Below are 16332 nucleotides of genomic sequence, written 5' to 3'. Positions count from 1 at the left end.
AAGCCTTTGTTATCCGAAGTGACGATGCGCGCGGCCTGGGGCTGCCTCGCGCTCGTCGCGGCGGCGCCGAGGCACGAGCAGCAGGACGCGCTCCAGTCGCACCAGCTGAAGCGCTGGTACGACTGCGTCGACCCGAGCGGCGAGGCCTACGGCGCCGCCTGGCTCGCCCACCGCGACACGGTGCTGGCCCACCGCATCGACAAAAAGATCGCCGAGAACACGAACATGGAGACGGGCGGCTGGATCCCGCGGGAGCTCGCGACGCCGCGCCAGTCCGTGGACCTCTACGACTGCGGCGTCGAGCACCTCTCCTGGCTCGAGCGGCGCATCGGCCTCCGCGACGCGCGCGGCGAGGCCAAGGAGACGCTCGACGCGGAGCTCCTGGACCACCTCGGCGCGCGCGCGGAGCGGCTCCGCCGGCGCAGCGCCCGGGCGCGCACGGCGAGCCCGCACCGCCTCTCGACCGTCGCCGTCTTCCCCTTCTTCGCGACGTCGCCGGACTGCGGCGCCCAGGGCAGGAAAAGAGTGATTCAAGTTTGCTTCAACGTGAGTGTTCCGCGCGCGCGCGTGCCGGAGAAAGCGTCCACGCGTCGAGAGCGCTCCGAGAGATGATCGCTCGTCCAAAAATGAGCCGAAACGAGTGGAAATCGACCGAGATAGGAGCCTCCAAAGTTGGACATTTCGCACTCTTTTCCTGCCCAGGCGGCGCGAAATCCGCCTCCTGCAACACGGGCTCGTCCGCGCCGGCCATGCGCCGCCACTGCGCGGGCGCGGCGCGGCTCTCGACGTTCGACTGACCGTAAGATCGACCCCCCGCGCAGTCCTCAACGCGACGTTCTGGAGCGTCCACGCGGCGCTGACGCCGCACGCGCGGCGCGCCGCGTACCCCCCGCGGGACGAACCGGGTCGAGCGGGTCCGCGCAGGTCGTGCTGTCGACGTGCTCCGCGGCGGACGCGGCCTTCGCGCGGACGTCGAGCGGCCTGCCCTTCTTCGACGTGCTCCTGAGCGACTGCCACCTCGACAGCCAGAAGCGCGGCCGCTTCTTCAAGCCGCGCGCGCCGGCGCGAGTCGTTCTCGCCGAGCGGCGCGCGGCGAACCCGTCCGCCGGACGCAGGTCGCTCCTCGGCGCGCTGACCGTCGCGCGCGTCCGCGAGAAGCTCAAGAGCGCCAAGGCCTGGGCGCCCTTCCACTACGTCTACTACAGCGAGGCGGACCAGGTGCGAAATCCCCAACCTCAAAGGCTCCCTATCTCGACCGCTTTCCACTCGTTTCGGCTGATTTTTGGACGAGCGATCATCCCTCGGAGCGTCCTCGAAGCGTGGATGCTTTTTTGGAACGCGCGCGCGCGGAACACTCACGTTGAGGCGACGTTGAATCACCATTATCCTGCCAAGGTGCTCCACGTCCGCGACGCGCGGCGCGTCATCGCCGTCGTCGACGAGGGCCACTACGTGTCGCCGCACCGCATGCAGCCCCTCGCGCACCCCGTGGACCTGCCCGCGCTCGCCGTCAAGGCGAACCAGCTCTGGCTCCCGCGCTGGAGCCGCGACGACCTCCGGCGCATCCGCAACGTGGGAGACTACGACAACGTCACGGAGGTGCCCGCGGGCGCGCCGCACGACATGTGCTGCGTGGGGCGCGCGCGCTGCGACGGCGCGCCGGGCGTCATGGGCAGCCGCGCGACCTGGTCGCCCTGGAAGGTCGACGCGCCCGCGCTGCGCCTCGTCAAGTACGACGGCTCCCTGGCCATGATCGCCGCGCACCAGGGCAACTACGGCCAGCTCCTCTTCCGCGGCTGCACCCCCGTCCACGAGCACAACGCGGCCCTGCACGGGTGCCCGGCCTAAATTCGATAGTGGTTGCTTCGATTGGCCGAGTTCTCAAGGCGCGTTACCATCGCTCAGGAGCTCTTCTTCATCGTCTAATTCTAATCGTAGATAGACGTCGGCTTCCTCATCTATCGAGAGGCCTCTGCCGAGAGGACAAAACTGCTTACGCGCGCGCGCGCTTCTTCTTCTTCTCGTCGGGCGCCAAGGTGCAGCTCACGAACTTCGAGTCGTCGCCGACGAGCGTGTCCCAGACTCTGGGCCAGGGCCGCGTCTCGAGTCCAAGGGCCGCGGCTTCCTCCTCGTGACCCTCGAACTCCACGCGGTACGACCACGCGGAGCGGTTCTGCACCGACGGGTCGTATTTGACCTCGGTGAAACGGCCGCGGATCGTCCGGCGCGTCCCGTTGAAGTCGAGGGTGAGGATGACTTCGGTCGGCGTCTTGAGGCGTTGCGTCGTGAGCTCCGGGAGCGTGGGAAAATTGATTTTGTGGGGCTCGTGGCCCGGCATCGCGACGCGGCGGAAGGCGTCGGCCGCGAGCGCCGCGGAACGCTCGTCATCGTAGCGGCCGAGGTCCTGATCTCCGCCGTCGAGGCCGCACCTTTTGGAGCGGTACACTCGGACCTGCCACTTTTCCCTTTGTATGTGCCAGTTGACGCCGTGGAACTCGGACGAACTGGCCGGCTTCTCGACGAGCACCCCCAATAACTCCAAGTTCGTCCTCCGATTCAGGCCGAGATCGGCGATCTTGGCGTTGTAGGCGCGGGCCGCCGCCTCCTCGTCGTCGAAGTACGCGATGTGGATCAGCTTGCCTTTCTCGTCGGTGTACATAGCTCGCCACTTGCCATCTCGATCATGCCAACGAACCCCGAAGAACCGCGACGAGCACGCCTTGCCGCGGCGCTTCACGGTGACGACGGGCGCCGCGTCCCGTTTTCGCTTCTCGCCCGCGCTCATGGTCGCGCACAGCCGGTCGAGTCCCGCGTCTCTCTCCTCTCAAATACAGCTATCCAAGATCGCCGATTAGTGGCAAAATTAGCCTGCGGCGCCGACACGCGGCGAGGGCCAAAACCGGTGCGTCGTAGCAAAAGACCGAAGAACATATCGCGGACGAGCTCATCTGACGCTCTAACTCAGAGCTTAAGCGCCCATGACGTCGCGCTGGATCATGAACATGAACTGGTGGTTTCCCGAGCCAAAGCCCTCGCCGCCGGAAGATAAAACGCCCTCGACGCGCAAGGGCTTCCGAGTCATCGCGGAGGACGAAGACGGCGCCGCGGACCTGGCGCGGGCGCGGAGCGAGGCCGCGCGCGGCCGCCGCGAGCGGGCGATCTGGCCGAAGATCGACGTGACGATCTCCGCGGACGGATCGACGACGGGCCGCTCGTTCCGCAGCGACGACCTCATCTCGCGCGCGCTCGAGCTGCTGCCGCTGGAGAGCGAGGCCGACGCGCGCGCCTTTCGCGAGCGGCTCCGGTCGACGAGCGCGATCCTCGGGAGCTCCGCGCTCTGCGCGCACCCGGACGGCCGCGGCCGGTCCATGCTCTGGTACGCCGTCGACGCCGAGGACCTCCGGGCAGGCCTTCGTCGAGGTCTTCGGCGCGGACGTCGCGCACCTCGTCCTCGCGGCGCCGCCCGATACGAACCCGCTCGAGCTCGCCGACGGCCGCGGGCTCCGCGACGTCGCGGACGCGCTCCAGCGCGCGGCGGAGACGACTCGGCCCTCCGCCGGCGGCGGCTTTAGAGGGAAACGGCCCTCGTTCCTCTGCTGGTTCTGCGCCGAGCACCTGCGTAAGCTCTAGAGGACGCTCCTCTTGTGGACGCGCGTGCGCTCTGGTTTTGACACATATTACTAAGTACTCCTTCCCGCCTCCCCGCCTAGAGGTCCGGCGCCTCGTCGGCGGCCTTCTTCTTCTTCCGGCGCTTCTTCTTCTTGGGCGGCGCGGGCCGGGGCGTCGGCGGCGGAATGGGGCCCGTCGTGCCGTTCGGGTAGTGGCGCGTGCCGCCGTGCTGCACGAAGCCGATCTCGGGCCGCTCGAGGAAGAAGTCGGTGATCTGGCCCATCTGCGAGATCTGCGACCTACGTGGACGATCGGTGATGCGGTCCGCCTGAAAAAAAGAAGACGCCGCGGCGGACGACCCCTGGAGCACGAGCAGGAGCTCGTTCGGCGCCATGCACTTGGGCATGAGCTGGGTCACGCCGCCCGTGCGCAGGAGCGCCACGAACAGCCGCGTGGCCTCGGCGCAGCAGGCGACGTCGTCGCACTGACCGTCCCGGAGGAACGCGGACATCAGCTTCATCGAGTTGTCGGCGTCCTTCCAAACGCCGTCGGGTTCCGCGTCGAACGGGAGCTTCGCGGCATCGTCGCCGTCGTCGTCGTCGTCCGTCGGCGGCGCCGCCGCGCCGAGCCCGCCCGTGCCGCCCTGCGTGAACTTGCCGTTCGCCTTGGCCCGCGCGATCATCTCCTGCATGACGTCGTTCGAGATCGTCTCGCCCGGCGCGCCCGTTCCGGGGAAGCCGGCGCCGGGGGCCGCCGCTTTCGCCGCCTCGCGGCGACGCTTCTGGGCCGCCGTCTCCCAGGCGGCGTCGTCGTCGTCGGCGCGGTACTCCTTGTCGAGCTTGTTCAGGTCGATCTCCTTGCGAGCGAACGCGCCGCCGAGGGCGACGAGGAGCAGCACGCAACGCCGGGCCATCGACGATGCCGGCGATGTGTTGCGCGACTTTAGAACGGCTCGCCTTAGAGGTTGAGCGCGGCTCCGCGTCTGCAAAAAATATCCACACTTGTGGACAAGGCAAAACAGCGAGCGCCTTGTTCGACCCGCGAGCGAGGAGAGACGATCTATGAGCTCAAGCGAAGAGGACGCGCGGTCAGAGATCATGGACCCGGAATTGATCAAGAAGAAGCGAGAGTACGAGGCGCGAAAAACCCGTACGAAGCTGGCGCTCAACATATGCACGATTTGCGGGAAGAAGGATGCCCGGCCCTGCAAAGGGTGCGGCACGACGACCTACTGTTCGACGGACTGCCAACGCATCGACTGGCGCGACCGCGGCCACCGGAAGGCGTGCAAAAAGATCCGTGCGGAGCGGGCGGCGGAGGCGGCGCGGGCCGAGGCGCCGCCGTCGCCGCCGGAGGAGGTCGTCTACGGCCCCGCGCCGCGGTCGCACGCCGACGAGGTCCGCGCGCGCATCGCGGCGGAGCACGAGGCGGCGCGGGCGCGGCGCGAGGCGAACCCGGAGCGGGAGCCGCTGTCTGCGCGGTACGGCCCGCGTTGCCCGATCTGTCTCGAGGAGTGGGACGTGAATGTTCCGGGCGTGCTTCGCGTCTGTTGCTGCCGAAAGGTCTGCCGATCGTGCGATAACAAGATCGGCGCCGGCGCGTGTCCCCTCTGTCGCATACCGTGCCCAGAAGACGATGCGGAAGATCTCGCGCGTCTTCGTCGCCATGTGGAGAACGAGGTGCCGGAAGCGATTACGTTTTTGGGAAATGCGTACTGCCGCGGTGACTTCGGCCTCGTGAAATCTGATAAGAAAGCCGCGAAGATTTACCGGCGCGCCGTGGAGCTCGGGAACGTGGACGCGATGAATTGCCTTGGGATATTGTACGAGAAGGGGTTGGGCGTCAAGCTGGACAAGAAGAAGGCGGAGAGGCTGTATCGCATGGCCGCAGATCGGGGCGACGCGGTCGGGCAGGTTTGTTTAGGGAGTCTGCTTGAGTCTGAGGAAAAATTTGAAGAGGCGTTCCGGTACTACGCGCTCTCGGCTGATCAAGGCTTTAACCCTGGAGAGAATAACCTTGGCTGCTGTTTCATGGACGGAAAAGGCACGGAAGTCGACCTCGGCAAAGCCCGATACTGGTTCGAGCGCGCCGCTGCCAAGGGCCACGAGTCAGCGACAAGGAACCTCGCGCGCCTCGACGCGCGAGTATAGCCTAACGATCTTCACGCCGCGTCGTCGCCCGAGCCCGAGATGCTGCGCTTGCGCGCGGGCGAGTCGTGCTTGGCCTTGGCGTCGTCGTCGCGGCGTTCCTATCTGCGCCGACCTTCGCGGTCTGGATTCTGGCGTTCTTGAACGCGAAGCCCGCCTGGCACAAGGAGGACGACGCCGCCGAGGCGGGCATGGAGAACGACATGAACGCGATGCTCTATCTAGAGACGCCTCTTGAGGTGGGCTAGCCCTGAGGTAAGATTTTGAGCGATTTTGCGCCGATCGAGCTAGAGGAGACGTCGCAGAGAGCGAAGAGGACGCGCGCGGTCAGAGATCATGGACCCGGAATTGATGAAGAAGAAGCGAGAGTACGAGGCGCGAAAAACCCGTACGAAGCTGGCGCTCAACATATGCACGATTTGCGGGAAGAAGGATGCCCGGCCTTGCGCCGGTTGCGGCACGACGGCCTACTGTTCGACGGATTGTCAACGCATCGATTGGCGCGACCGAGGCCACCGGAAGGCGTGCAAGAAGATCCGGGACGAGCGCGCGGCGGAGGCGGCGCGGGCGGAAGCGCCGACGCCCCCGCCGTCGCTCCCGGTCTACGGCCCCGCGCCTCGGTCGGACGCCGACGTAATCCGCGCGCGCATCGCGGCGGAACACGAGGCGGCCCGCGTGCGGCGCGAGGCGAATCCGGAGCCCGAGCCGACGTCGGCGCGGTACGGCTCGCGGTGCCCGATCTGCCTCGAGGAGTGGGAAGTGAATACTCCGGGCGTGCTTCGCGTCTGTTGCTGCCGAAAGGTCTGCCAATCGTGCGAGGACAAGATCGGAAACGCGTGTCCCCTCTGTCGATTACCGCGCACAACCGATGCAGAAGACCTCGCGCGTCTTCGTCGCCATGTGGAGAACGAGGTGCCGGAAGCGGTTTCGTTTTTGGGAAATGCGTACTGCCGCGGTGACTTCGGCCTCGTGAAATCCGATAAGAAAGCCGCGAAGATTTACCGGCGCGCCGTGGAGCTCGGGGACGTGGCTGCGATGGCACACCTTGCGGCATTGTACATGACTGGAAGTGGCGTCAAGCTGGACAAGAAGAAGGCGGAGCGGCTGTATCGCGCGGCCGCAGATCGCGGCGTCGCGACCGCGCAAAACAATTTAGGGATTTTACTTCATTCTGAGAACAGATTTGAAGAGGCGTTCCGGTACTTCGTGCTCGCGGCGAATCAAGGTCTAACCTCTGGAGAGACTTGCCTTGGCATTTCTTACAGGGACGGAGGAGGCACGGAAGTCGACCTCGGCAAAGCCCGATACTGGTTCGAGCGCGCCGCTGCCAAGGGCTACCAGAAAGCTACAAACGAGCTCGCGCGCCTCGACGCGCAAGTATAGCCTAACAATCTTTACGCCGCGTCGTCGCCCGAGCCCGAGATGCTGCGCTTGCGCGCGGGCGAGTCGTGCTTGGCCTTCGCGACGTCGCCGCCGCGTTCCTTTCCGCGCCGACCTTCGCGGTCTGGTGCCTGGCGTTCTTGAACGCGAAGCCTGCCTGGCGCAAGGAATGAGCCGCCGAGGCGGGCATGGAGAACGACATGAACGCGATGTTCTAGAGGAGGTAGAGGGGGGCTTAGGATGCGGTTTTTGAGCGATTGTGAATTTTGCCTTTGGCGCTCGACGGCGTCTTCACGCCGCGAGCGCCGCGAGCGCCTGTTCCGACTTCACCTCGTCGCCACGAGGGCGGCGCTGCCCGACCGCGCCGCGTCGCGTGTGGCTACTCTTCGAGAAGAAGCACGGTCGCACCCACCGGGCCGACCGCTCGACTTCGAGGACGGTCGAGCCCAAAAAGGTGTGCCTCCTAAACTACACGATGGACCACCCCCACGACGCATCCACCACGAGGACACCATAAAACGCGGCGCCGTCGACCGTTTCACGCTCGCGCTCTTTTGCTCGCCGCTCCTCGCCTCGTGCCTGTGCCTCGTCTCCCGGAGCCTTTGGGCGCTCGTCGCGCTCGCGCTGGCGCTCGCCGCCGCGTCGTGCGCCGCCCCGTTGATCCTCGGCTGGGTCGCGACGCGGCTGCTACGGACGCTCTACCCCGCGGACGGCTACCGCGTGACGTCGATGCGCGTCGCCGCGTGGCTCTCGCGCGACGACGGCTCGGCCGCGTGCGACGACGAGGTCATGCTCCGCGTCGAGTGCACCTTCGGCGGCTGCTACATGACCCACGACGCGCTCGACGGCTACGAGCCGACGTTCCTCTGCTACGCGGAGCGCGCGCGCGCGAACTTCTCGTTCGGCCGCCGCGATTTCGCCGCGCTGCTCCGGGTCCTCGCGCGGCGGCCGGGCCCGCCCGCGGTCGTGCGCGTCGACGCCCTGCACGCCGAGGGCTGCGAGGGCGCCGCGCAGACCGCGAACGGCGAGCTCAACTACCGGCGCTTCAAGCGCGCCGTCGCGGAGGACGCCGTCGCGCGCGCGCTCCCCCGGCGCGACTTCCCGAACCGCGCGTCGTGTCGCGTCGCGAAATGGACGCGCGCGCCGCCGCGCGGCGACGGCGCGCCCCGGCGGCCCGCGCGGCCCGTCGTCGCCGTGCGCGTCCGCGAGCTCGCGAGCCGCACGGCCCGGGGGCCGGCCGTCGCCGCCGGCGGCGGTTTCGCGGCCTTCTGCGAGCAGTTCCGGCTGCCGTGCCCGGACCTCGCGGCGAACATCAGCTTCCGCGTCGACGACGCGCTGCGGCTGAAGAAGCGGGTCTACGGCAAAAAAGCGCCGCGCCTCGGCGCCTGGTCCATCCGCGCGCAGGACTTCGCGGCGCTCGTCGCCGGCTACGGCCGCGGGTCCCACGACGTGTCGCCCGCGGACCGCGCGCGCTTCGGCATCGTCTCCGGGACCGTCGGCGTCCTCGACGACGACGCGGCCTTCGTGGGCCACGGCGGCGGGCCCGTCCTCTGCTTCGACGGCGCCGTGCGCACGGACGGCGCGTGGGCGCCCGCGGACGAGCCGCCGGCGGGCGTCCTCGAGCTGTCGCTGCGGCTCTCGCGCGCGCCCGACGCGCCGGACGTCGCGGCGCAGCTCCGGGCGCCGTCGCGCGCGCTCACGCCCCTCGAGCAGCTGAGCTTGGCGATGAGCGAGCTCTCGGCCTTTAAGAAGCTGCGGCCGCCGAAGCGCGACAGGATCCTCTTCCGCATCCGCCGCTGCATCGTCTCCGACGTCCGCCTGGGCGTCAAGGACCTCCTGGAGAAGATCCCCGAGGCGCCCGGCGACTCGCCGCGCGAACCGGCGCTCGCGCGCCGGCCGTCGCGCGGGAGCCTGCTCACGCCGCGCGCGGCCGACGGGGCGCGCGAGAGCCTGGGGCCCGAGTCCTTCGCGGACCTCGCCGCGGGCACCGCGGCGCGCCAGCGGAGCTTCGAGGAGGTCACGCGGACCGTGCGCCGCAAGCGGAGCCACCGGGCCGTCCGCCAGGCCGTCGAGGCCGCGCGCGACGACGACGCGGTCGGGCTCTCGCGGCTCGCGCGGCTCGAGCAGCTCCGCGGCAAGGCGGTCTTCTACGTGCCCATCATGGACCTGAGCGACGGCGTCCGCGACGGCGCCGGCGCGTCGCCGACGTCGCCGACAGGGAGCGCTTCGGTGATTTCGGTCCACTCTCGGCGACGAGCGTCGCTCGCGGCGGCCGCGCGGACCATCGTCGACGGCGAGCGGGACGCGGGGACCGTCGAGGCGCTCAGCCAGCGCGCCGCGACGCGCCGGCTCATCGACGAGGCGCTGCGCCAGCTCCGCAACGACAGCAACTTCGAGTGGGACGTCGCGACGACGCTGTTCAGCAGCGACGGCGCGGCGCGGACGATCCTCGCGACGCGCGTCGCCAACGCGCTCCACGCCTTCTACGTGGCGCGGCGGGCGACGTCGGCGCTGCGGCGCTACGTCTTCAACACGCGCGCGCGCGAGCGCCACGTCTACGCGGGGCCCGCGGACGCTTCGCGGCTCGCCGCGCCGTGCCTCTTCCGGGGCTACATGCGGAAGCGGACGCGCCGCGTCGCCGGCGGCTCCAGCTGGCACTACTCCTACGTGACGCTCCGCGGCGTTTCCGGCGACGCGGCCCTCTTCTACTGCCGCCACGCGGCCTGCGTCAACTCGCACGGCGGGCGCGTCGCGGACCCCTTCGTGATCCAGGGCGGCGGCACGACGGCCGACGGCCCGCTGAAGAAGCTCGTGTTGGACGACTTCGACGTGGAGCTCGACGAGTCCGCGGCGGCGTCGAGCCCGTCCTACCTCGACCCTGCCGAGCGCACGGGCACGGTGACGATCACGCCCCGCGGCGTGCCGGGCCGCCACGCGCGCTGGCACCTCCAGCTCCAGTCCGTCCGCGGCGCGCGCGACACGCGCGCCTTCTACGACGCGCTCGTGGCGCACGCCGGGCCTCGCGCCGCGCGCTGGACGAAGGGCGACGCCGATCCGCTTTCGAAGCGGCCGAGCAAGCGGCGCGACGCGCGCGACGACGGCGGCTTCTCCTACGCGTTCGAGGCGGGCTCCCCGCACTGGCCGTCGTCGGACGACGGCGGTTTCTCCGACGCGTTCGAGGCGGGCTCCCCGCGCTGGCCGTCGTCGCGCGGGTCGTCGCGTTCGCGTTCCAGCGACGATCTGTCCGACTACTAGCCCGAGATTAAAAAGCGCGCGCCGACCCTACTCGTCCTTGGGCTTCCCGGGAGAGAGCGCGGACACGACGACGCCGACGACCGCGCCGGCGACGCCGAGCAGCGCCTGGGCCTTGGCGACGTCGGCCCAGCCGCCGCCCGTCAGGTCCTGGAGCGCGACGACGGCGAGGGCGTTGAGCGCCAGCGGCACCACGCACCCGCCCGGGTTGCCCTCGCAGACCAGGTGCGCGTAGTTGACGCCGCCTAGCACGACGGCGAGCATCCGCAGCGCGAGCGCGCGGTGTGCGCCGCCGTTGTACCAGAGCAGGACCGCGACGGCGCCTTCGTAGACGCCGACGAGCGGCGCGAACCAGCGGCCGAAGCCGAACGTCTCGCGGAAGCCCTTGGAGATGTTGCCGTGCAGCGCGTCCGAGCTCAGGGCGACGCCGGCGAGCGCCATGGGCACCGTGATGGCCTTGACGGCGACGCCGGGCGTGATCATGGCGGCGACGGCTTTCAGCGACATGGCGAGAGGCTGCGCGCGGTTGCAGATGCGCCGGAGATGCGCTGCTTCAGCGCCGGTGTCAGTCGAGGCTGGACGTTTCCGGCTGTGAGATAGCGTCTGAAAGGCAACGTCAAGAAGCATTCAAAGTTGAACCATCCGCGCTTCGACGCATCCAAAATCGCTCTGCGCGACCCACACCTGCCCCACTCGCCACTCGCCCTCGCGCTTCTTTTGGCCGCCGCTCCACACCTCCCCACGCCATTAAGAAAAGAAGCTTATATCACCTGTGCTTCTTCGTCTCGCGGGCCTTCTTCCTTTTTGGAGCGGCGACGACGGCTTTCGGCGCGCCATCGGAGGAGTCGTCGCTCTCCGGCGCGTGCCAGGCGCGGTAGGCCGCGACGACGAAGGAGAGCGCCACGCACGCGTCGAGCGCGACGAGGCCGCGGACGTGCGATACGCTCGCGTTCGACTCGCGCGCGCCGTAGAGCCAGAAGGACGTGCCGACGAGCGCGAGGCCGAGCAGCGCCGCGAGGAAGGCGTCGGGCTCGGCGAGGAAGGCCGCGGCGCAGAGGCAGGCGGAGACGACGTAGTGGGCCGTGAAGACCAGACGCGTCACGTCCGCCAGCGACCGCATGGCGCGCCGGCGCGGCGGCGCGCGGCGGCGGCGCGGCGCGGTTATACGCGCGCGCGCGCGTTGTGAAGAAGCAACGCGCGCGGACCACGCACGGGACGGGCAGCGTCGCCCGATGCTGCCGCAACAAATGGCGCGGCAGCCCTCGAGTCGGAAGCCACCGATCTGCTGCCTCCGCGGCGACGGGCCCGCTCGACGGCTCGCGCGCGATCGACGCGCCCGCGACCGTCGTCTCGCCGTCGAACGGCGACGGCACGGGCATCGACCAGGCCTCCGGCGCGTCGTCCACGCGCGCCATCGGCATCGCGGGCCGCGCCATGGTCGGTGACGCCGACGAGCGGCTCGTGAGCCTGCTGCACGCGCAGCTCGTGCGCGTGCACCAGCGCCTGTCGCGGACGGAGACGCGCCTCCGCGACGAGCGCGGCGCGCGCCTGGCCCTCGAGCGCGAGGTGCAGTCGCTCCACGCGGAGCTGCGCGCGCCGCGGCCGGAGCGGGACGACGGCGACCGGTCGCCGGCGTCGCCGACGCGGCGGCTCGTCGAGGACGCCGTCGACAAGGCCGCGCGCGCGCGGTCCGAGGCCGAGGAGCTCCGGGCGCGGCTCGCGGCGGCGGAGACCGCGGCGGCCGAGGGCCGGGCCGCGCTCGTCGAGCGCGAGTCGCTGCGGCGCGCGCTCACGAACCTGAACTGCTCCTTCGAGGAGCAGGAGCGGCGCATGCGGAGCTCGCTCGCGTCGGCGGACGCGGAGCTCGCGGAGCTCGGCGCGGAGAAGGCGCGCTACGAGGCGCTCACGGAAAAAATGTACCGCGTCTGCGAGGAGTTCCACGGTTTGGCCTACGGCGGCCCGTCGCCGGAGCACCCCGACGGCGCCGGCGACGACCGCCGGCCGACCCACGCGCCCATCCCCGAGGAGGACGAGGACGACGACGACTCGTCGCCGGCGTCGCTCGACGCGCACGTCGACGGCGGCGGCTCCATCGAGCCCTGCGAGTGGGACGGCGGCGGCGACGACATCAGCAGCGAGACGAGCTCGCCCCCGCCGAGCCCGACGCGGTGCTAACATTAGGACGACGCGCTGCGCCACGTGGCGACGGCGTTCGCCGTCGTCGCGACCGCGATGACGCTCCCCGCGGCGATGGAGAGCCAGTCGAGCGCGCGGTCGCGCGCCGACGCCGCGATGGACAGGTGCATCCAGGGCCCGACGATGAGCCCGAGGGGCGCGCAGGCGAGGGCGCCGAGCAGGGAGACGACGTGGTCGAGCTTGTGCTCGAAGGCCACGGCGAGCGCCGCGAGGAAGAAGACGAGGCCGACGCGCGACGCCGCCGCGGCCCGCGGCCGCTCGCCCGACGCGTCGAACATGTCCGTCACGGGGAAGAGCTGCAGGGGGAAGGTCAGCAACACGACGACGACATAAACGCCGCGCACGGCGTCGCCCGGCCACGGCGTCGACGGCAGCGACTGCGACGCGATGACGTTCACTTCGTCGCCGAACGCCAAATAGCAGACGATGCCGAAGCAGGCGTAGGCCGCGGCCACGGACGCCACCGTCGCCACGGTCAGCGCCGTCATGCGGCCCCGGTGCTTCGACGCCGTCGCGTCGCAGACGGGGACGACGATGGGCGCGGTCCCCTCGAACGCGAAGACGGTGATCCCGGCGAACGTCAGCGTCGACCCGAGCGGCGCGAAGCCGTAGGTCACGTCGGCGCGCGGGCCCTCGCGCGCGAGCGTCTTCAACGCGTAGGCGGCGACGACGACGAGCGCGAAGGCGACGAGCGCGTTGCCCAGCGCGTTGAGGAAGTGGAGCTTCTGGAGCTTCGTGGTGAGCGAGAGCGGCGCCTCGAAGACGGCCATGGCGGCGATGAGGATCGCCAGCGACGGCGCGCGGGACCCGAGCAAATCGCCCGCGTTCTCCGCGACGAAGATGAAGTAGGTCACGCAGTCGCCGCACTGCATGGCCGCGACGCAGAACCGCACCAACACGTCGCAGCGCGGCCCGGCGAAGCGCCGCGCGAGGCCCTGGATGCCGTGGGCCGTGTCCAGGCCCTCGTCGCGCGCGTGGCGCCAGCAGTCGACGAGGCGGCTGATGCCCAACGCGAAGAGCACGTTCGCGACCACGATGCAGACCAGCGACCCGCCGATGCCGGCGTCGCTGAAGCCCTTGGGGATGTAGAGCGCCGCGGGGCCGACCATGCAGCGCACGAGCGCGACGACGGCGCGGCTCAGCGTGCCGCCGGGCGCCGGCGCCGGCGCGGCGTCGAGCGTCGTCGGCGTTTCCACGTCCTCGGGCGCGACGAGCAAGGGGTTGCCCACGTCGCCGGAGCGCACCTCCATGGGCTTCTGCTCCTTGGTGGGTACGGAGGAGAACTCGACGCCGCCCGCGCTCATGCACGGCGCGACGTTGCGACGACGCCAGAAACTTATGGTTGCCCAGCCTTGCACCTCGTCGCTCAGCGTCCCATTTTCGGGCGGCCAATGCTTTTTGCCTCCGACTGATCGTCGCTCAGCGTCCCATTCGGGCGGCCAATGCTTTTTGCGCAGCAGTCGTTGAACCAGTCGTTGAACCAAAGGAAGAACGGAATGGGGCTGCCGACAAGAATGCAATCTCCGTCATCGCGTTCAATGCTATTGCTCTGCCTCGTCGCCGGCGCGTCGGCCCAGCTCGCGTCCCTGAAGCCCATCGGCGCGAGCCAGGCGCTCGACGTGTCCGTGAGCGACGACGGCGCCTTCGAGCTGCGCTTCGGCGGGAGCGCGTGGTTCCGCGGCGGCGACGTCAAGGTGCGTTCCGACGGCGCGGCCTACTCGCTCGCGGAGAAGACGCTCAAGCACGTCCACACCACGCGGACAACCGGCGCCGACGGCTTCGGGGCCTACGAGGCCACGGCCGTGAGCTGGGACGCCGGCGGGTCGCCCTTCGTCACCGAGGTCCGCGCCTACGCGTCCGCCGTCATCTTCGCGCAGCGCTTCCCCGCGGGCCTCGACGGCACGGGCCTCGAGGACGCCGACGACGTCGTCAGCGGCTGGCCGTCGCTGCGCGTTCGGGGCGACCGCGGCTTCGTTCACTGGCGCGGCGACATGCTCGGGTCCCGGGCCGCCGTCGGCAACACGAGCAATCTCACGGACCTCGCCGGCGGCCTCGAGGACACGGGCCCCGTCTGCTTCTTCGACGACGACGCGGCGGCCGTCGTCTCCGCGGCGTCGAGCTTCATGAGCGTCAATCACGTCCTCGACGACGACGGGGCCCTCACCTACGGCCTCATGGGCCGCGTCAAGGCCGTGCCCGCGGGCCACGTCGTCGAGACCATCGTGCACTTTTCGAAGGATGGGGTCAACGGCGCCATGGACGCGTGGGGCGCCGCGCTGCTGGGCCGCTACGGCAAGGACCGGGTCGTCGCCGAGGCGGATTTCACGGTGAATTACCTGGGCTATTCCACGGACAACGGCGCGTTCTATTACTACGGCTCCGAGAAGAACAAGACCATGGAGGACACGATCCTCGACGTCCACGCCTACGCGGAAGCGGCGGGCATCCCCTACCGCTACGTGCTGCTCGACAGCTGGTGGTACTACCAGGCGACGGACACGGGCGGCGTCACGAACTGGACCGCGCGGCCCGACGTCTTCCCCAGCGGCATGCGCCACGTGCGCGACGCGACGGGCTGGCCCATCGTCGCCCACAACCGCTACTGGAGCGGCGAGACGGTCTACGCGAAGCAGAACGGCGGCGACTTCGACTTCATCATCGAAGACGTGCGCGGCGGCAAGCACGGCGGCAGCTGGGCCTTCCCCGACGATCCGGCTTTTTGGGATCATCTCATCGGCACGGCGGCGGACGACTGGGGCCTGGCGACCTACGAGCAGGACTGGCTCTTCAACGAGTTCTCGGCGATGGCCGCGCCGCTCGAGAGCGCGACGCTCGCGCGCGACTGGCTCGCGGCGATGAACGACGCGGCGCTGCGCCACGACGTGACGATCCAGTACTGCATGTCGTGGTCGCGCCACATGCTCCAGAGCGTCGAGCTCCAGGCCGTGACGCAGGCCCGCGCGAGCGGCGACTACCACGCGGGCGACGGCCAGTGGCAGCTCGGGTTGAGCTCCATCTTCGCGCGCGCCATCGGCGTCACGCCGACGAAGGACAACTTCTGGAGCCTGCCCGCGACGCGCGGCGCGCCGCGCTACCCCGGGGCCCACGAGCCGCACAACCGCCTCGAGGCCGCGGCGTCGACGCTCTCCGGCCCCGTCGCGCCGAGCGACCCCGTCGACGGCTCCGACGTCGCGCTGATTTTGAAGTCGTGCGCCGCGGACGGGAAGCTGCTCCAGGCCGACGGGCCGGCGACGTACCTGGACGCCGCGCTGCGCGCGCGCGCGGGGCTCGCGGGGTCCGACCCCGCGCTCGCGTCCGGGCCGATCCTCGCGACGTCCGCCGTCGTCGACGGCCTCCACTACCGCTACCTCTTCGTCGCCAACACCACGGAAAAGATCGTCGTGGCGCCGGACGCGCTCTGCCGGGGCGCGCCGGCGCCCTGCGCCGGGGACCTCGTCGCCTTCGAGGCGAACGCCACGGACGCGCCCGTCGCCTTCTCGAGGGACCGGCCCCTCCGCGTCGCCCCGACGGACGAGTGGACCTTCGAGATCCACACCGTCGCTCCCGTGCTGCCCAACGGCTGGGCGTTCCTCGGCGAGACGGCCAAGTGGATCGCCGTCAGCAACGACCGCGTCGAGGCGATCGCCTACGACGACGCGGGCGTCCACGTCACGGTCCGCGGCGCCGCGGGCGAGCGCGTCGACCTCGCGTTCCTCGCGCCCGGCGCGGCGCGGGCCACGCACCTCGC

The 16332-nt window shown here is 69.9% G+C and overlaps 2 protein-coding genes across 2 annotated transcripts; both read left to right on the top strand.

Annotated features, from left to right (window-relative positions):
• Positions 1-24: 24 nt before the first annotated feature.
• AURANDRAFT_71983 (hypothetical protein) lies at positions 25-1848 on the top strand (the record flags this gene model as incomplete). The annotated part of the gene is made up of 3 exons (XM_009040518.1): positions 25-546; positions 925-1218; positions 1396-1848. The coding sequence occupies 3 exons, from the start codon at positions 25-27 to the stop codon at positions 1846-1848; spliced, it is 1269 nt and encodes a 422-aa protein (XP_009038766.1).
• A 3491-nt stretch (positions 1849-5339) lies between these two features.
• Positions 5340-7139, top strand: AURANDRAFT_29132 (hypothetical protein; the record flags this gene model as incomplete). The annotated part of the gene is made up of 3 exons (XM_009040519.1): positions 5340-5753; positions 5942-5995; positions 6663-7139. Coding segments are annotated over 3 exons (945 nt in total), but the record flags the coding sequence as incomplete, so codon positions are not given.
• Positions 7140-16332: the final 9193 nt, after the last annotated feature.

This window comes from Aureococcus anophagefferens, assembly GCF_000186865.1.
Source record: "Aureococcus anophagefferens unplaced genomic scaffold AURANscaffold_15, whole genome shotgun sequence".
Classification (NCBI taxonomy): domain Eukaryota; class Pelagophyceae; order Pelagomonadales; family Pelagomonadaceae; genus Aureococcus; species Aureococcus anophagefferens.
This window is presented reverse-complemented; position numbering and strand designations above follow the sequence as displayed.